Below are 20693 nucleotides of genomic sequence, written 5' to 3'. Positions count from 1 at the left end.
GCGCTGCCTACATTCCAAATCGGGTGTGTTTGGTAGGGTGTATGAAGGATGCATGAGTCCGCACTAGCTTAACATAAATACACTAGGAGGATGCATGAAGATGAATGCTGAGATGAACATGCACCAAGAGGGAACAACTATGCTGAGATGAAAATGCAACCAAACAGAGTGCTCACCACCGCTGTCATGAACGGAAGCACCACCGTAGACATGACGCACACCCCGCCTCCGACGGTTCCCGGCGAACCACATCAGCGCAAACCATGTGCTCCAGGCAAGATCATGTCTCCAAGATGATGATTCCATCAAAAGTAACAAAGCCCATGGTGCCGCAATCATAGGAGAGGTGCCATATCTCCTCGGTGATGCCCAAACCAGCGAGTGGGTAGTCGTTCAGAGTTTCAGGAAGTGTTGCGATAGGATGCTTGAATTGCACCATATACATTGGCACAAAATCATGACTGCAAGTACATCTGACAACTGGTCTATGGTAGCAAAAACAAAACATAATCTAAAAGGCTAGCAGACAATAACCAGAGCATATACTAATAGCTAGTTAAGCGTATCACAGTTAGGCAATTAACGAGTTGCTGCAACAACCACCTTGCTGCCTTTGATAAGACTAAGAGAACAGGGAAATATAACAGTCGCCATACGGCAAGAACAGGCAAACATTAATTTCCACCTCATGATTTTGCGAACAGAAGCGATTATGGAGGCCAAATCACTAGCTTCAATAAGAAGCCAGCCAGCAGCAGTTAAACTGAATTGCAGAAGAAAAAAAAAAGGAAAACAAAACAAATAAGGAACGAATTCCCCTGACATCACATCTCTATACAGGTTCGTTTTGCAACAAAAACTGCCAGCAACACCCAAGGGTTTGTTCACCGATGCTTATTTCTCCTCGATATCTCAACGTGTTAGAAGAGTACTCATCTTCATCTTCAGGTTGGTGACCTATGGGAGTGTAGCTCTCAACTCCTTTCTGTCTGCGCCAAATGACTGCATCATCAAGTAGTGCGTGTTAGTGCAGCCATGGTTCGACCAATATATAATCTACTATAGCACATACTACCTCTGTATCAAAATGTAAGACGTTTTTTGAAAGTCATAGTGTCAAAAAACGTCTTATATTAAGTTGCAGAGGTAGTACAGAAGAAAACATATTTTCAAGAGGCAATGAAAATTGTCGGTTCTGACCAAAATCATAAAATTTTAGTATTCCATCTCGTTACTGTGCAACAGCAGTTATGATTCAATTCTTTGCAACTTACTACTAGCACAAACAAGACATTAGACTAAAATGCCAGTTCACAAGATTAAAAGCTGTGACCATCAGTTTGACAAGTCCAGAATCACTTCAAGATAAAAATGGTGAATTCACTTCGGAGTAGCCTACATAAATTAGATCAGACATTAACTGACCTCAACGCCGAAACCCTTAACGTAGACATTTGTAAAGAGCTCAGAAGCATCAGGCATAGGACTTTCCTGGAGATATCAATACATGTATATGTAAGTGATAAGCACAACTAATTTAGAGTGCACAAAAGGAGTATATCCAAATGCAATGGTAACCTTGGCTTTAGCAATGGCAGCGTCGACTTCTTTCCTAATTTCTTTCTCCATGTCCTGAGATGAAAACATATTCATAGTAAGAATTAGAACTTTCCTCTTATTTAAATGGTAATTCTGTATCTATGATTCTCACTTGCTATTTATACAATAAACATAACTGACAATTTTCAATACAAGCTCATACATACCTTGAGCTCAGCAGGGGTTGCTAGGTCATGAGCCAAGAGCAACTTCCTAACCCTTTCAATTGGATCACGCTCCTGTTGATACCACAAAACAAATAATAGTCTGAAATAGAAATATTTGGCACAAAACAACGTTTAAAATAAAGGTCACAACATTCCAACCTGTCTTACACCCGAGATCTCATCCCTGGTGCGGTAAGTGCTTCCTGGATCGGACATAGAGTGGCCGTGGTACCTATACGTGTCCATTTCAAGAACCTAAATAATGGGAAATATTAGTAACTATCATGCACTACTAACAAAATAACTCCACTTTACAAAACTATCCCAAAAACATACTCCCTCCGTCCCAAAATAAGTGTCTTAACCTTAGTACAACTTTGTGCTAAAGCTAGTACAAAGTTGAGACACTTATTTTGGGACAGAGGGAGTATTATTCACAATAGGTGGACTACTATGGAAATAATAACGGCCATGTATAAGAGGACTGTAACTGCCCGCGAAATTAAGTAGCAAAAAGAATCAGCAGCAGCCAACAATACATTAAAGTTAGCATCGGGTCAATCAGTGTTCAAAGCTGTCATCAGGCCGAGTGCATAGCATTTCCATACTTCACGGGTGAACGGGTATTTTAGCGGTTAGCAGAAATTGACATTGACAAAACAATGTGATATTTGGGGTTCTGGAAACAGAACAATCAAGTGTTTCGATGGGAAACAATGGAAGGCAAAAGAAGATGGAATCAGTGTTAGATGTATTGATCATCAAAGTATACAGCGTATTCAGATCCAAGTCTCCAATCCATAAATCACCTATATGGAACAATTGCAAACATATAATTCAAGCCACCTACTGTAGAGAGCCACCAAGTGATAGACTAACAAGCAAGGCCAAATTCTTGGACACAGATCCGGCAAATTATTAATGTCAGGCAAATCTGACACCTGAGCTAGGCATAGCAGATGATTTTTTTTCAAGAGAAAATGGAGTGCGGGTAAATTAAGTTATTACAGTCTTAGGCATTATACTGATATGCATACTTAAATTGTAGAAGAAACAAAAATTGTTGGGCACTAACAATTGGGCCATTTGCAATGGCATGCTCCTTCGCAAATTTGCATGCCTGCTTCACAGCAAGAACATCCATTCCGTCCACCTACACCAAACATAATTTGAGGATGTTAATAGGACATAAACATGTAATGCAAGCTTATGTTATCACCTCGCATTCAAAGGAGAAATTGGCTCACAAATGCAGGTTAAAACAAAGACATAGTTTGAAGTGTAACCCAACTCATCATGGACAATAAGCTAGGGAAGATGAAGTTCTACTCCTAAGTAAACATTGTAGCTCCTATACAAACATAGTAACTTACGACAAATTAAAGCTGCCCTCAGGAAAACATAGTAATGAATAAATTATTGAAGAAACTACTTCCTGTACATGTTGGAACAGCTAGGCATGAATTAAAATAGCATAGTGAACCAATTATATATCCTTCGACCAAGGAAGGCCTCTTCTGTAACTCAAAAGACATATATAGGTAGAATCTATGAGGTCAACCCTCCATTTAAAACACACCAAAAGAAATCAAACATAGCACGCAGAATAATAAAATCCACGATGCTAATCAACCCTCATCAATCCATGCACAATGATTAGCAAAACCAACAAGAGGGATTTGAAATTACCTTCAATCCAGGCACATAGTCACCACGCTTGTAGTAGGAGGGGCTCTTGGCCGCCCTCCACTCCGCCGTTCCCATCCCATCTGCATAACGGAAATAGCGACCAGATCGCGTCACGTCAGATGAAAAAAAAAACAGGAATCCAGATGCAATCCGAATTTCCTACGATCGGCGGACGAACTTACAATGGTTGTTCTCGCAGACCAGTATGGCGGGCAGCTTCCAGAGGGCCGAGATGTTGAGCGCCTCAAAGAGCTGGCCCTGGTTGGCGGCGCCATCGCCGTAGAGCGAGAAGGAGACGGTGTCCTCCTTCCTGTACTTCTGCGCGAAGGCGAGGCCGCAGCCGAGGGGCACCTGGGCGCCGACGATCCCGTGGCCCCCGTAGAAGTTGGCGTCCTTCTTGTAAAAATGCATGGATCCGCCCTTGCCGCGGGAGCAGCCGACCTGGCGGCCCATGAGCTCGGCGAAGGCGGTGACGAGGTCGCCGCCGCGGGAGAGGAAGATGCAGTGGTCGCGGTAGGCGGTGATGATGGAGTCCTTGCGGGTGATGGCGGCCTCCATGCCGGCGCAGACGGCCTCCTGGCCGTCGTAGAGGTGGCAGAAGCCGCGGATGAGCTTGGCCTTGTAGAGCGAGTCGGCGGCGATCTCCATGCGGCGCATGAGGGACATGTCGTGGAAGAAGGCGACGAGCTCGGCGGGGGTGGTGGCGACGTCGCGGGAGGGCGGGTCGACGATGTGGGCCGTGAAGGGCATCGAGGTCTCGATGGTGAGCGGCGCCGTGGAGTCGGAGATCAGGCGCGTCGCCGCCATGAGGGGGGGCCGCGCGGCCGGGAGGCGGCGGAGGAGCATGGCCGCGGCCATGGCGGGTTGGCTGGCTAGGGTTCCGGGGGGAGGAGGGGCGGAGGCGGGCCGGGGCGGGGGGTGGGTGGGATGTGGGAGAGATAAAAGGAAGGAGGAGATTTTTCTGGTCGCCTCCTTATTAAGGGGAGATGGTTGCAGGGGAGAAGGAGATGGATGGAAGAGGTTGGTGCCTCGGCTTGCCTGGTGGGCCTTGGCGGGCCGGCGGCGCAGCGCTCGTGCGACGCAATCTTATTGGTTAGGGCCAGTTTGACTGCCACATAGGTTAATAATAAATCTTGCAACATTGATTACCCTCCTCTTAAAAATTGACAAGACGACAATTGCGTCAGGGTTTTTTGTAGGAAAAGATTCTTGTATATGTTTATTTATTTATTTATTTTTGCAGGGGGGTTCTTGTATATATTTATTTAAGCACAGCTCTTTCAGATCGATCGCGTATGAAATCTGATCTTCCTCCTACTTTATTGGGGTGGTTGCCACTTGGGGCAGTATAATATTTGGTGGTCTCTAATAAGTTCTGACGTAAGTACATTTTTCTTATGAACAGAATAGAACTACTAGCATCTCAATTTTCATGATGTTAATGATTGATGATACGACTAGCATCTCAATTTTCATGTATCGATTGGCTATCGGAATTCGGAAAATATGCCCTGCCCAGCAGCCAGCAGAATTGTTTTATTGTGCATTCAACCAAAAGAGCTGGTTATTAAATGTAGTGCCGCTGTCATGACGTTGGGAATATTTGATGTTAGTTATTAGGAAGACAAAGCTAAGCCAACCAATCCTCTTTCATCATAAACAAGTGAAACAGCCCTGGCAATGGCCAGGGGCCACTTGGCTCAATCAACCATCCCTTTCATACACCGTTCCGTAATCTAGACCAACCAAAAGACAACTTCCAAGTTCCAACTTCTCACAACAAAACTTCTTTATTTACCAAAAAAAACAGGTGAAAACAAATGCAGCCTTCTTTGGTGTCCAAAAAGAAACGTGCAGTTTTTTTTCTAAAGGCGAAAACAGGCGAAGGTTTTTAGTAAGACTAGCCACAATGGGTAGTAACATAGACTAGTAACATGCTCATGTTACTAGTCTATGTTACTACTCCTTCCTTTCCGGATTATAGGGCTTATCTCAAAATTTTAGTTTTTCCATTTTATAAGGCTCAATTTGGTTGTTTCCCATCACATGTTCAGATTCCAAGATGCGTTAAATCATTGCATGCAAGTATTAAGAGAAAATTGACCAATGCATGTAATTTATGCATGCATGCATGCAATTAATGCATTGGTAAACATACTTTTTTGAGCAAAACAAGAGCATTAATTGGGTGATTTTGCAAACTACAAAAAGTTTTCCACCACTCACCATCTACCTTGGTTGGCGAGATTTTTGAATTGAGCCTTATAAACCGGAAAGGAGGGAGTACCTCTATAGTGAGGAGTAATATATGTGTGGTAACATGCAACACTTCATTTCTTAGGCTATAGACACATCTTGCCTTGATATGTGTGATGTTATTCATACTAGTAGTAACTAGCTATGTTACCACTTGCATTTCTTTCTTCATTTATTGCATGCCACATCATTTATTTAACCTAGATATGTGTGATGTTACTACCTATGTTACTCCCACTATGGGTAGTCTAAGTCATATGCAAACTTCCTAGCACCCTGTAAATATTATGATTCCTACTGTAATAGTCCCCTTGAATTGGAAAAATACCAGCCTGGAAGGACCGACCTCGAGTCTTCGACTGCTTAACTTGACGTGTGTTTTGCCTTGCTTTCATATGAATTGTACAGCTAAAATGAGATCATCCAGGTTGTATCATAAAAAGGATACAACTCTGGTTGAACAATAGTGTTTCCATGTCGGTTGATTGTCGCCGAAAGAGATGTGCAAAACAGAAGCTTTAGAATGCAGAGGTAGGCACACTTGTAGGTGCAAGAATGAAGAGTAGACAAGTTACACATTGACAGTGAGAAAATGTTCCCACTCTTTTTGGACTAGAAAAGCCTAAAGATTTCCTGCATTGAGTAAATACAATGAACCCTAGGCCAAGCCGTCTATCTGTCTCCCCTCTTCTTCTATTTTGACAAATTGTACAGGTCAAATCCCAAGCATGCAGGACTACTGTGCTTGGGTTTGTAGTTTGCCTACAAAAATCGTTTATTATTAACAGAACTGCCCAAGTGTTGCTGCATGATGCCGCTACCCTGCGAAAATTCAGAGTACCACGACTTCCACGCATCCACGTAATGAGCAAAAAGGTCACCAAGTGCTGCATTCAGAAAAAAAAAAGATGGGACAAAAACTGTCAGTTTTTTTACATTATAACGGAGAAGATTCAATGTCTCATACTGATCCAATGCCTGGAAGTTCAAGCAACAGAACCACATGAAAATGTCAACTACAAGCTTTTTCCCTTGAGAAATTCTCAAAGAGGTCAGAGCGCTGCAATTGATGGAAAATAATAGAATTGGCCAGTAAATACTATAGTCGAAAAAACATTGAACTTGCTTCCAGAGAGTCAGAGAGCAGCTCCCATGCTATTTCTATGAATCTAGCATGATTTCCAAAATCACATAGATATGCATATTCATATATGTATGGAGCTATGTGCAACTTCTTTTGTGCTAGAAATTATTCAGGGAACTACCACTTGCATAGACCGAGTCTACTAACTAACACCAACTAAAATATTACAGATACCAAATTATGAGCAGCCGTGAAATCTAGTATGAGTGTAGCAACTGTAATAGTATTTCTTACATATTTCAAATAAGCATCACACACTACAAATACAGCATGATAGTTTCATTTGGAAGGTTGATTACGAATAACATGATTCACTTTATATGGCATATTTCTGCTCCTCAAGTATGCATGGCAAATAAGAAGCACAGCAACCAAAGGCGTGTCAGGGCAAATGCAGTAGGCCTCATGCTGTAACTTCAGCTAGATTGCTAGTCATACTGTAATTCCTATTTCCAGCACAATCAACGACAAGTATTTTCCTATCAGAAATTAACATCTGCAGTGACAAAGTGATTGACTTCTCATCATCTAAAAAAGTAAGCAACTTTCTACTAAGGAACAAAACCAGACCAAAGAAGTGCTGATAAATACCAACCTGGGTTCTGGTACTGCGGTCGAAATGAATCGGCAAGGCTCTCCCAATTATTACAGTCATCAGGCTCCTGTTTTCTTGCACAAGAAGGGTGGAAAGGCCCATAAACAAAACCACTCTTGTTAACCTGCCCGGGCTGCTTCTGCGCGGCCACGTTGTAGCTCTTCAAGATATCAGCACCGCCCTGTGCCAGCTTCGCTTTCTTCTGGATTGTTGGTTCCAGCTGGCTTCTATTTATACCAATGTTAGTGAGTTCAGTTCCAAAGACTCTCTTGTTTGACAGAGTCTTCCTTGCTGGGGATGCAACAACCGTGACACCATTTTCTGCTTTTGGTTTCCCCGCCATGCCCAACCACCGGAATGCAGGCTTCCTTGTGTCCACTTGTGTCTGCGTGAAAAGATTCAAGAACAGATTCCGGAACATCAATTATCATTTAGGTACAAATAACATTTTTAAGACCATGCAGGAGAGCTGCATGTATATGTACTGAGTGCAGCTGACAGACTTATCAGCTATTTATTTTGTAACAGCATACATACCTTTTCAATGAGCTTCAGTGAAGACAGCACATTAGCAATGTCATATAATCTCCGGACTTTAGCTGTAGCATAAACATAAGACATACTATTAGCTTTTGTTTTGATTGGTATTCATACTAATACAGCTTAAGAATTGCGCCGAGGAAATAGTACAGATACTAACTTCTCATATTGGACTCCTCATGGCCTTCCCCAAGGAGGAACTTTGCAGCTTCATCAAGTGAGATCGTGCTAACCTGCTGGATGTACAGATTTCATACCAATCAACAACAGTTCCACAAACCATAAATCTTCATCTTCAAAACAGAAACAAGGAAATGCAGAATTTCCCACCTCCATGGTGAGGAACAGCTTCACAAAATTTTGAGTGAGCAACCCAAGAGACTTCTCCTTCCTATGATCTGAAAACGTGGCAACCAAAATTCTAAGCCTGGCACGACAAAATGAGACTAAAACCATACGGCAGGCCAGCATTAGAGCAGATAATGCAGCCATACCAGATCTAAGCCGGCAGGGAGGTGCATCAGGCATGTCAGAAGGATTGTCAACAGTCTGGCTCAGCTTGTCACCCTCTGTTTCGGCCTCCGGATCACCCAGCTTATCATCGTCCTCGTCATCGGACATCTTTACAACATCAAATGGAACAAGGAACAACATAGTCAGGAACTACATTGTTCACCGGTACCACATGGATAAATGCAAAGGAAAGATGCAGACAACAAATCATACATTGGCAGCAGATAGCTCCTCCACTGGCAGAGGAGCCAGGCCAGACTTCTCTCTCAATGCCCTCTCCTGATGAGCAAATACAGGCAGGCAAAAGACCAGAATTGAGATGGATTACACTGACAGTTGTTGGTGGAACGATCGCATGGAAATGCAGATGCAAACCTTGAGCTCTCGCAGCGCCATCGGGACCCCTCCGAAGCCTATCCAGGAGTAGCGGTTCTTGGCCTTCCTCGCAAGGATCTACTCGCAGGGGATTGATTCAAAGCAGAACTCAGGACCCCGTGACTGAAGAATTGAGGATATACTACGAAGAAGTCTATCCGGTAACAGGCAAAAGAAGAGGAGGAAGCGAAAGGAAGAGCTGACCCCGACGCTCTCGAGCACGTTGACGATGTCGTAGATCCGGCGCCTCTCGACGCCGAGGCGCCTGGATGCGTCGTCCAGCCCGATGGACTCCACGCCGTCCCGGTCGTACAGGGCCACGAAGCTGCAGCAAAGGCACGCGCCAGAGAATTGGGTAAGAAAGACGCAGATCTCCGGCGGATAATAGGACGCGAAGGACAGATGGATGGCACTCACTTGGAGCAGAGCAGGCCGAGCGACTTCTGCTTGCGGCTGTAGGCGTGGTGGCGTAGCCTCGCGCCCCCGCCGCGCTCGGCGAACAGCGGCAGCGGCAGCGGGTTCGGAAGCCGCGGGAGGGGCGCCGGCGCCACCGCCGTCGCCGTCGGCGTCTCCACGGCTGTCGAAGAGTGGGGCGCCGCGGACATCGTCGTCGCCGCCGCCGATCCGCGTGCGGGCAGAGGCAGGATCTGTGTCGCGTGGCGTGGCGTGGTGGGCGGTATCGGATCGGAGGAGAGAATTGTCGCGGCGTTAATATAGACGGATAGATCTGCGGGCGGGCGGGCGGGCGCGGGGTGGGGGGCGCCGGCCGTTGAAAGGGAATCCGGCGTGTGCTCGAACGAATTGGCGCGGCGGTGGCGGCCTCCCCCCGCTTTTGAAATTTTCTCTTTCCGATGCGCTCGCTGTGCGGTGCGGCTCGTGGGGTGGGTTGGGTAGAGAGGGCGGCTGGCTGGCTGGCTCGCGTCGGGTCCGGCCGACGGCACGCGCCCCGGTTTGAAATTTAAGCGGCCGTCGCGCGCCTGGGGGTGGGGGTGGGGGTGGGGTTCTCTCCTCGTCCCGTGGCCGTCCGATCTGGGTCTCGGCTTTTTTCGCGGTGCGCTTTGGCTGGCCGTGATTCGGCAGCTCACGTCACGACACGTGCGACGGGAGGGCGCGTGATCGGCGCGCTGGCTGGACGCGCCTTTCCCTCCCGGCGGCCCCGGTGCGTGCCGCGGAATCATGTGATGGCACCGCACCGCACCGCCGCGGTGGAATCGTGTTCCGGACGACGAGCCTGACTACTGCCTCTCTGCCTGCACTCTGCCACGGCTTGCTTTCTTTCTTTTTGACGTGTGCCATGGCTTACTTTCGACTCTTCAGAAAGCGCGACAATGTAACTTCAAAACAAAAACAAAAAAGCACGAAAAACATCACACACACACACGCGCGCGCGCATTGTCATTTTGTAGATGGAAGAGACCGGCTGATAGAAGTTCAGAACATCTACTGCAAACAAAAATCCCTGATACGGCCGCCCCCGCTAACACATGATCTGAAGTTCCGACTAAACAAGAAAACCTATTGATGTGCGGTGCAAGATTAGACGACAGGCATAATACATGAACAAAATCCAGTTCGTGGCCGTGGCCGAGGAAGCGCGAGGCTTCATCTTCACGGTAGAGGGGTAAGGGGTTGGAGGATTTATATACAGCGTTGAAATGCAAAGTGCTTTTTTTTTTGAGAGAACAATGCAAAGTGCTTTTCATGCTTCAAGCCTAAGAAGAAAAGAAGATGGCACCCAAGACGAATGCTTCAAGCCTATGAATGGTTGTGATGCATTTTGGAGCGCCCCTCGACCTCGAGGAATCAGTTGGTAGAATCGTGGAGTCTGCTCCTGACACTGCCACGAACAAAGAGGAAATCCGTGTGATAGGCATTTGTTTAAACTGCTAGCATGAGCAAGGTTGATTGGCAGCAATGCCAGAACACACAATCTGCCAGCCATTTGCAGATGGGCATTTGCAGTAAAGTACGCACAAAATGGGAACTTCACTTAACAAATGCGGAAACTCACCTCACGAAGTGTTCGAATGAGCCATCATCCTTGTCTCCAAAACACGAACCCACAGAAACTTCTGCCATGGCCAAAAGTGCAAAGGCATTCAAACTCCGTGAGCTAGGGACAGCCACCAAGAACTTCCGCCTTCGACTGCCTTCTGGTTCTAGGAGATGGTAGCTGGACAGGGTCAACAAGGGCCACCGTGAAAATGGCCGGGTATATACAATAGCGCCTTGATGATAAACATTCTTCAGATACAGTCTTTTTTCTTCAGATAGTCTTGCTGGCTTGCAACAAATTGCTCACTGCTTCAATTATAATTTTTGATTCACGGCTTGTAGCTGTGAAGCAACTAGACCTTAACTGATACTCCCTCCGTTCCAAATTACTCGTCGTGGTTTTAGTTTAAATTTGAACTAAAACCACGACGAGTAATTTGGAACGGAGGAAGTATAAGGCTACAGAGTTCCCAGTCAAGATCTTGATGATCAGCCTCTTGTGCCATCCAAACTTGGTGAGCTTAGCAGGATACTGCACAGAGGATCAAAGGCTACTGGTGTATCATTTACGATACGAGTACAAGAAATTATAAGTTGAACTGGCGTCATTGTAGATAACAATTCTAATCAAATACTCCCTCCGTTCGGAATTACTTGTCGCGAAAATAGATGTATCTAGAACTAAAATACGTCTAGATACATCCATTTCTGCGACAAGTAATTCCGAACGGAGGGAGTACCACTCAGTTGCATATCAGGATGAAGATAGCCCACATAACTGCTAGGGGGATCGAACACCGCCATGAGAAAATGAACTAGCCGGTCATCTACCGAGGTTTCAAGTCCCCCAACATCCTTGATGAGAAATAAAACCATAAACTCCCAGGCTTTGGGCTCACAAAGCTCGGCCTGGTTTGGGAGAAGAGAAGACATAGTACATCTCAACTCCACCGATGGCCACATGTGGGCCCAATATATTCCCCCTATAAAGAATGCTTTGTTAGATTTTATTTGAAAATATGCTGGACGATATTTCTTTCCGACTGCTAAGCTAAATTCATATTTGGTCAACAGAAAAAGCCCATGATCAGGGATAGGAGGAGATACCATGAGTTAGTAGGCCCTCTTCTTAGACATGAATACAGGAGGAAGCCTCTATTCCGCCATACATGAATGATGTCGTTGTCCCATTGGGATTCCATGCAGAGGTGCCTGCTGGCTGTGAAGAGAAACCTAGTGCTGCAGAGGGCCAACAAGGTGTAGTCGAGGCCATCGCCAGTAGAAATGGGCAAAGCCATCGAGACTAATATCCACCAGCAGGAAGAAGAGAAGCTCAAGTTCAAGGAAGGACTCGCTCTCAGTGCATTATAGCCCCATCTGAAGAAAAAAAATCAATGTAGAAAAAGGCAACGCTACCTATTCACAAAGGTTATTAGGTTCCCCTGACATTAACTTCCCAATTTTGTGTTGCATTAGAGCTGAATTTTCATATAGAAACAAGAAACTGCAAATCACATTCCTGTCCCGTAAAGGTGGTAAGGGGTATTATAGCCTGTGCTGAATCCAAAAGGTTGTAAAAACCAGTATGTCCGATGCTTATATACGTTGCACAAAGATGTTACTATGTCAGGGATCTACGCTGCTTGCAAAAAATATGGGAGGAGCACTAATTTTTTTTTACACAAAAACCTAATAGTGAATCAAATGCGATTACGTGCTGATGTTTATTTGCAAGTGTGTTGGACATATACAAAAGAACCGGAAGGCTTGGATAGGATATCGTCAAACAATGAAACCCAGAGACATTTTGGTAACGTTTTAGATCCTACTCGGTACTCACCTCCTCTAGTTAGAAATATGCAACCAACACCTGACTGCCAAAAGAATAGTTTCAGTCCTCTTTGAAGAGCTAATTATCATTCTTCTTATCTCACTACAGTGCCAGCTCCAACCTCAAACAGTTTGCATTTTTCAGGAAAAGACCAGTTGGGTACTTCTTTATGTATCCATTGCCACATAGACAATGGGTTGCCTGCCATAAGGGAAGGTTTAAGATTAATTAGTGGACAAAAAAATAACTTACTACATACTGCAACTCACTATGTCTAAAGAACCTGCAAATAGTAAATCATTTTAGACTGCTTGGATGACACAAGTGCATAATTCAGCAAGAACTTTTCCCAAGGAAGATAAAATGCGAGTGCTGGGATGACACAAGTGCATAATGTAACAAGAACTTTGCCCAAGGAAGATAAAATAAGAGTGCTTGGATGACACAAATGCAAAATTTGAAAAGTCAACTGATATCTGTCCAAAATATGGGCGACATTCTACGGTACTTGATCGAATTCCAAATAAATATAATTAATAAAAAGGAACAAGATATGCGACAAATTTATATGGAATGAATTGAAGGTCTTTATATCAACTGCAACTTGAGTTCTGCTATCAACAGAGAAGAAAATGTGAAATTCGCTGGCCACATTGCTCCCTCTAGTGAACATAAGGAAAAACAACATCAAGGCATGCCTGCAAGAGATATTTCCAGATTAAGATCATACGTCATAGTCATAACATAAATAAATGCACCAAGAAAATGTATGAAAAATGTTTAATATTGGTATCTTGTTCAGGAACTCAATTTTAAATTGGGGGTTCAGTAAGTCCTTTAGGGTGATATATGACGGTATCTAGTTCAGGAACTCATACAGTTTTCTGGTCTATAATGACACATGCATCTAACTATAAACATGAAGACCTCAAAACAGCAACAGGAGAATAAAAAAGAAAAGGCCCTGGGGTACTAGCACCCCTGGCATATTCTTAAGAGGAAGAGAGGATGCGAACCTTGAGCACGGAAATGGCATGCAGATTAGAGGCGATGTCCATAGGATGCATGCCCAGCAGCGGCATGCATCAGGCCAAAACGCTGGGGTGGCACCAACACACAGCTCGATCTTGTGAGCGCATGGAAGAGAACTCATGTCGACATCATTGAGAGGGAGCTCCAAACCATGCCAAATTGCCAATGTTTATCTGCCTAGTCCAGTGCATCAACTGACTCCATTGAAAAATTGGTAATTTACAGGGAGCAAACTGATTTGTTCCCGATATTTCCCTTTACTTAAAAAGAGACACATCAACAACGAAGTAGTTGAAGCTTCAAGTGAGATGCTCTTGCCATCAACTTTAGACATATAATTTCCAGCCTTGACGATGTCACCGTTTTCCAATAATATTCTGATGATATTATTTATAAGGCGAGAGTCTGGAGCACAACCACTCTTCTCCATTAATGAGAACATATTTTCAGCTTCTTCCACTGATCCTTCTTTTAGAAGATTTCCTATCAGCATTAGGTACCATCCCACTGGCTGATATTGCAGCAAACAAACCGTTAGCTTCTTCTCTTCTCCAAACCTTGAACATGGCATTGATCATGGTAGTGAGTATTTTAATATCAAACTTCACATTCATTGCTCCTAATTTCTGAAATAGGGTGATCGCTTCGTCAGAGCAATTATTCCTACAAAGTCCTCCAAGTATTATACTGTATGTGGAAATGCTCACTGTTATTCCCGTTTCAATCATCTCAAGGAACATTTTCTTTGCAGCAAATGTTCTCCCAGCACGAAATAACCCATCCAGTATGATGTTATATGTGATTGTTGTGGGTTTAGGTTTGTTTTGCAACATTTCTCTGAATAGAATCAACCCATCATCAATCCTTCCACATCTACAATAGCCATAAGCAAGTGTATTATATGTAAAAACATCAGCCTCAATGCCAGCTGATACCATGGAATCAAGTACTCCAAATGCTTTCTCCATCTCACCGACTAAGCAATGTCCATCAATCAGCGTATTAAACGTAATGATGTTAGGTTTCAGACCTATGTCTGTAACCAAGTGGAAGATATCATGTGCATCCATAACCCTTCCTTCTTTGCATAGACTGTCCATTATAGAACTGAAGAATGCAATGTTTGGACAAGGAATACCTTTGTTCGTCATTTCATAAACCAACTCCTTTGCTTTCCTCAAATCACCATGTGTAGAGAAACCCTGAATTAGGGAGTGATAAACAACTGTGTTCGGTTGTACTCCCTTACCAATCATCTGACTGAAGTTATCCATGGCATCAGCCAGCCTACCCATTCTGCAAAGTGCAGATATTAGAGTTGAATAGGTCCATACATCTGGACACACTCCTTGTCCCTGCATTCCAGTAAATATGTGCATAGCTTCATCCATCATTCCATGTTTAGCATGTGCATCAATTAAAATGTTGAAAACCTGACGATCGGGTACAATACCTTTGGTTGCCATTGAATTAAAGAGATTAATCATATCAGCAAAGCATCCTTCGGTTGCATACCCATGGAGCAGAACATGATACATGACCAAATCAGGCTTGTGGCCCTTGGCAGTCATGGAATCAAAGAATTCGGCAGCTTCTTTGGTTCTTCCATGCTTACAGAGAGAGGCCATGAACGAGGTCCAAGTAACAATATCTGGTATGAGACCCTGTCTTGTCATTTCTCTGAACATTTTACCCGCTTCCTTCCACTGTCCCAGAGTGCAATATCCATGGATCATGACATTATATGTCACATTGTTCGGTCGAACACCTTTATGAATCATCTGCCGGAGGAACAACTGTGCTTTGTCCATAGCTCTGGCCTTGCACAGCGCATCAATAGTCAAGCTATATGTCACCACATTGGGCGGAACCCCTTTCTGCGCCATTTCATGGAATAGGTTACATGCCTTGCTTACTTCACCTTCCTTAAAGAAGCCGTGGATGACCGTGTTATACGTATATACGTTGGGGGAGCAGACACCTCGTTCATTCTCCCACATCCGGAGCAGGTCGAGTGCCCGCTGGCTCCTGCTATCATCGCATAAGCTCTTCAGAACAATGTTGTATGAGAAGTCGTCAGGCACGCACCCGAGCTCGGACATCCGATGTAGCAGGATGTCCACAGCCTCATCTGTCCGTTTGGCGCCGCACAGGCACTGGAGGACCGTGGTGGCGACGACCACGTTTGTCCTCAGGCCCATCCTGAGGACGCGCCCAAAGAAGGCAAGCCCAAGTTCCGGACGACGCGTGCGGCAGCAGCAGTTCATGAGGATGCCGTAGGTGAAGATTGTGGACGGCACCACCCAGGAGCCGGCCTCTTCTCGGCGGGTGCGGTTGAAGAGGGCGAGGGCGAGGGCGGGGCCGTCTCTGCAGGCGCCGGTGTCCGGCGCACGGGAGAGGGCCGTAAGTAAGCCGTTCAGGGAGCGCGCGGGGACCGGAGTGGCCTGCCGTAGCAATTCGTCGAACAGGCGGTGTGCGTCTTCCGGGCTGAGCGTCCCAGCGCTGACGCGCTCTGTGGCCGCGGCAAAGGCGGTGACGGGAGACCATGAGCGCGAGGGCGGAGAGATGGGGATGGAGGAGAAGCGGCAGCGGAGGAGGCGGAGGTGAAACATCGGCGCGGTGGAGGTGGAGTGGCGGAGGCGGGACATCGGCTATGTGGAGGTGGAGAAGGATGCAAGTGTTCAATTCAGTAAGACAGTGACAGTTCATTCATCAGTCAATCAACGGCAAGCTCGCTCCTCAACTCCTCGTCGCTCGACGGCCAAGATCACCCCACTGGTTACCGTAGCTTTATTATTCAAGTGTCAACTTTACCTTAGTTATTGGTCAATCTTGCCTATAAATAGAGACTGTGCTAAAACCTAAACATGCACTTTATACCTATATACTCTATATTTCAGTTCAAACGATATATTCCGTCTAAGAAAACTTCCCCTAAATGGATGTATCTAGCACCTAATTTTTTCGGACGGAGGAAGTATATATATATACTCTATATTCAAACAATGGCCATATGAGAGGGGTGGATTTCCGTGGATCCTTTGCATTTTTGTGTGATCTTAGTGATGTTCAGGATATCGAGAGTCGATAAATGCTCGCTCGGGTGTTGTATAGAGATTACTCGACGAATCGACCTAACTAAAATTATATGTAACTCATTCACCGGTAGGTTAATTAGGGTCATATCTAGACTTGGACTTTTATGTGCTTTTCTTTCCCCTCCTGCAAGGCGACTAGGGCAAAGTCTTCCCCCTTTGATCTCCGTCAGCGAGCCTGTGGGTTCACCTCCTCTCTGCCTGTCACTCCAGCGGCAGGTGGCAGGAGTGGAATCCGGGTGCCTTGGTTTCGGCTAATAGATGGGTAGGGTTTTAGTCCTTGCAGGGATGGCGCTCGAACAGACGGCGACACTTCTTCAAGTCAGCCTTCCGGGCTCCGATCCTTCTTCAGCTCATCCGTCGGGGCAGGTTAGACGGAGCTCTGATGTAGATTCCTGCTAGCTCCTCGGGGCTTCTCGTCGTGCTTACGCTACGATGAGATTTGGTGTTAGTTTCTTCAGATTCAAGGGTTGAACGGCGACGACTGCGGCTCTGGGTGCCAGTCTTTGGGGGCGCGTGCACGAAAACTTCCCTGCTCTCATTGACAAGGTCAGGTTGGCTCCGGGTATGGAAGCGGTGTGCAGCGAGTCGTTCTGGCGGTGATAATAATCGTTCGGTGGTCCATGGATCTCGATGTCATTTTCACTGTGTTTAAGGTAATTTGTACTTCCGGTGAATCTATGTAGTAGATCTGAGTTATTTCAATAAAAGAAACTAGGGTTATATCTCTACATAGCAAACATGCAATGTACTAAATGTTTAAATATTCTAATGTACATGTTAGTGTAACAAGGAAAAGTGTTACATATCCATATATCCTAAGCCACCCCACATCATCTGAATTTCCTTTCAAAGATGGAGCACTTGCAGCGATAGAATCCTACACAGAGGAGAGGGCAGATCAACAACGTAGATATAGCCAACCAGTAGCAGCATAACAATCTATGAGAAGGAGTGGGAGCCCCAAAACTAAAACGATGAAGAAGGAGCAGGCGGCTAAGAGAAGAGAGGGAAATGTGCTACATTTTGGGCCAAAATAAGCTTTACCTCTTCTTGTAGTTAATTGCCCATCCAAAATTTTGGCATTTTATTGGCTGGCAAACCGATTAATCGATTGGCCCCGCTAATTGGTTGAATAGTAGGTATTTGATTACCTACAAGTGTAGGGGATCAATTATGGATCTTTTTCAATAAGTACGAGTGTCTACGCAATGAAGAGCAGAAGAAATTGGTTGATGGAAACTAGTAAAGTAGCAAAGATTCTTTGATTGTTCTTTTGGACGTGATGGCAAGCGCAACAACATAAATTGTAACAAAAGCAAGAGAGTGTAGTAAATGGCTCAATCCTTAATTACACAAAGGACAATCCGGTGGTGTTGCTTATATCGATCAAATCATTCTTGAGGAAAGCGGGTATTTCACCAAGTTATTTTGACTTTAACTTTCATTGCATTGATCGTGTGGTGGAGCCTATGCTTATGTACTGCCTTTACTTGGAAAAAAATACATACTTATGATTATACCCTTGATGCAAGCATTCGCAAATGGGACAAGAATAATTAGGATAACTTCTAACCATGACATTATGTAGGATCGAAAGTAGGTCTGGCGGGGGTGATTAGACTACTTGGCCAAATAAAAATCTAGCATTTTCCCAATTTTAGGTGTTGAAGGATTTTAGCAACAAGTACAAGTCAAGCAATCAACCTACACATGCAATTCTAAGAGTGTAGCAACGGTAAGTAAAACATTGCATATGAAGGTAAAGGGAAGGATTTGGAGAAGGCAAACGCAATGTAGACACGGAGATTTTTGGCGTGTTTCTGATAGGTGGTGCTATTGTACATCCACGTTGATGGAGACTCCAACCCACGTAGGGTAACGGTTGCCTGAGTCCACGGAGGGCTCCACCCACGAAGGGTCCACGAAGAAGCAACCTTGTCTATCCCACCATGGCCATCGCCCACGAAGGACTTGCCTCACTCGGGTAGATCTTAACGAAGTAGGCGATCTCCTTGCCCTTACAAATTTCTTGGTTCAACTCCACATCTGATGGCTCTCTCACTAATGGAGAAGGGGGTGGAGGGGAATATATAGCCTCCACACAAAATCCAAATGTTACACACATTTGACCCAACTTGGTCAGACCGGATAGAAGAACTCGGTGGGACCGATTTAGTTCAAAATGTGAACGTTATGAATCTCGGTGGGACTGACATGATCAACTCGGTGTGACCGATGTGCTAGGGCTATGTCAAAACCTCATCTCGGTGAGACCGATTGCATGAACTCGGTGAGACCGATTTCAGCAAAGATCAAACAAAGAGGATGTCAAGCAAACTCGGTGGGACGGATCGCTCATTTCGGTGAGACCGAAATGTTACGAAGGGAAACAGAGAGTTTGCAGGGCCATCTCGGTTAGACCGAGATCCGTATCGGTGTGACCGAATTGTCTAGGGTTTCTGGCAGTGGATATGTCAACTGAACTCGGTGGCGCCAGATAGAGTAGATTGGTGGGACCGAGTTTGACTTTGGGTTTTGGACATATTTGGAGTGGGAAAGTGGTTGAGGGTTTTGGAGCAATATCACTAAGCACTTTGAGCAAGTAGATCATTAAGCAACACCTCATCCCCTTTTAATACTATTGGCTTTCCTATAGAGTCAATGTGATCTTGGATCACTGAAATGAAAAATGAAGAGTCTTGATCTTTTGCCAATCTTTGTCCTTCGCATTTTGAGGGGTCCACATCTCTAGTCTATGCCATGCCAATCATTGAACTTTCTGAAATAATCAACTTGAATGATCATTAGTTCAATGAGCTATATGTTGTTATGAATTACCGAAACCACCGGGGATTAGTTGCACTTTCAATCTCCCCTTTTTTGGTAATTGATGACAACATATAGATCAAAGCTTCGACAAATGATAATATGAATGAAATACATCGTCGCTTTGAGAAGTATGTGATAAGCAAGAGCTCCCCCTAAATTTGTGCATTATTTAAAGTTTGCTTTTGAATGCAAATGCACAATCGATTAGGATCATGGGTCACTCTTCCATGTCACATACATTGGTGGAGCGCTCAAAATGATAAGAGTTAAATAACATGCACTCATCATGAAGGGTAAACATGATTGACCATACACACATATCATAGATATCATCATGCAAGCACACATTAAGGCGTAGTATGATCAAACACATGATCATAAGAATACCTCACAAACAAGTACAAATATTGTAGCAAAGAAGCAAACGATTAAAGTAGCAAAAGCGACAACAAAAAGGCAAAACGCGCTCTCTCTCTCTCTCGAATCCTAATGATCTATACACTTTCTCCCCCCTTGGCAACAAGTTACCAAAAAGTTTGAAATGCATAGTGATATGCGGCACTCTGGGCACGATCTCCAGGAGCTCCTGAAGGGGTCTTCTGGCTGGTTGCTCCGGTGTGCGTAGATGGCGTGGAGAGGAGTCCGTCTGCAAATACTTCAGCTGATGTCTGTGGAGCTGGAGGAGTTGAAACTGGAGGTGCAATAGTGGCAGTTGCTGCAGGTGCTGAAAGTGTAGTCCTGGTGTCATTGACAACTGACACTGCTGAAGACCTTTGTGCCCTTGGCACTCGCTGAAAAGTGTCGGTGGTAGGTCTGTCATTCCTGTCCTCAACTTCTTCCTGGAGCTTCTCCACAGTGGTCTGGATCTCAGTGACCTTAACATCTAGATCATGGAATTTTGTCTCAATGATCCTTTCGAGACTCTCTTGATTCTGAGTCAGGGTGGCCAAGCCCTTCTCAATCCTCACAGTAGCCTCAAGCAGATAACTGAGTTGATCTTGCTTGGTCTTGAGCATCATAGTTGAAGCAT

General features: G+C 45.0%; 2 protein-coding genes and 1 pseudogene across 4 annotated transcripts; all 3 read right to left on the bottom strand.

Moving 5' to 3' along the window:
* Positions 1-641: 641 nt before the first annotated feature.
* On the bottom strand, positions 642-4507 carry LOC109773352 (pyruvate dehydrogenase E1 component subunit alpha-1, mitochondrial). The gene is made up of 8 exons (XM_020332044.4): positions 3638-4507; positions 3456-3535; positions 2842-2919; positions 1926-2021; positions 1767-1838; positions 1579-1632; positions 1426-1491; positions 642-1002 (listed from the first exon to the last, which is right to left on the bottom strand). The coding sequence occupies exons 1-8, from the start codon at positions 4311-4313 to the stop codon at positions 958-960; spliced, it is 1167 nt and encodes a 388-aa protein (XP_020187633.1). The 5' UTR covers positions 4314-4507; the 3' UTR covers positions 642-957.
* A 1721-nt stretch (positions 4508-6228) lies between these two features.
* Positions 6229-9794, bottom strand: LOC109773355 (E2F transcription factor-like E2FE). 3 transcript variants are annotated; one of them, XM_020332046.4, is made up of 10 exons: positions 9296-9788; positions 9083-9203; positions 8879-8956; positions 8717-8782; positions 8485-8611; positions 8321-8388; positions 8151-8226; positions 7988-8049; positions 7451-7835; positions 6229-6598 (listed from the first exon to the last, which is right to left on the bottom strand). In XM_020332046.4, exons 1-10 carry the CDS (start codon positions 9481-9483, stop codon positions 6474-6476), a joined length of 1296 nt encoding a protein of 431 aa, XP_020187635.1. In that variant the 5' UTR covers positions 9484-9788; the 3' UTR covers positions 6229-6473. The 3 variants fall into 3 exon arrangements, with proteins under 3 accessions (XP_020187635.1, XP_020187636.1, XP_040248754.1); XM_020332047.4 differs by having other exon boundaries at positions 8151-8223; positions 9296-9787; XM_040392820.3 differs by lacking the exon at positions 6229-6598 and adding an exon at positions 6605-7351 and having other exon boundaries at positions 9296-9794.
* Positions 9795-13048: 3254 nt separating this feature from the next.
* LOC109773353 (uncharacterized) lies at positions 13049-16414 on the bottom strand (annotated as a pseudogene).
* Between the last annotated feature and the right edge of the window lie 4279 nt (positions 16415-20693).

This window comes from Aegilops tauschii, chromosome 6, assembly GCF_002575655.3.
Source record: "Aegilops tauschii subsp. strangulata cultivar AL8/78 chromosome 6, Aet v6.0, whole genome shotgun sequence".
Taxonomy (NCBI): Eukaryota; Viridiplantae; Streptophyta; class Magnoliopsida; order Poales; family Poaceae; genus Aegilops; species Aegilops tauschii.
Note: the sequence above shows the minus strand (reverse complement) of the source record. Positions and strands in the feature narration are given on the sequence as shown.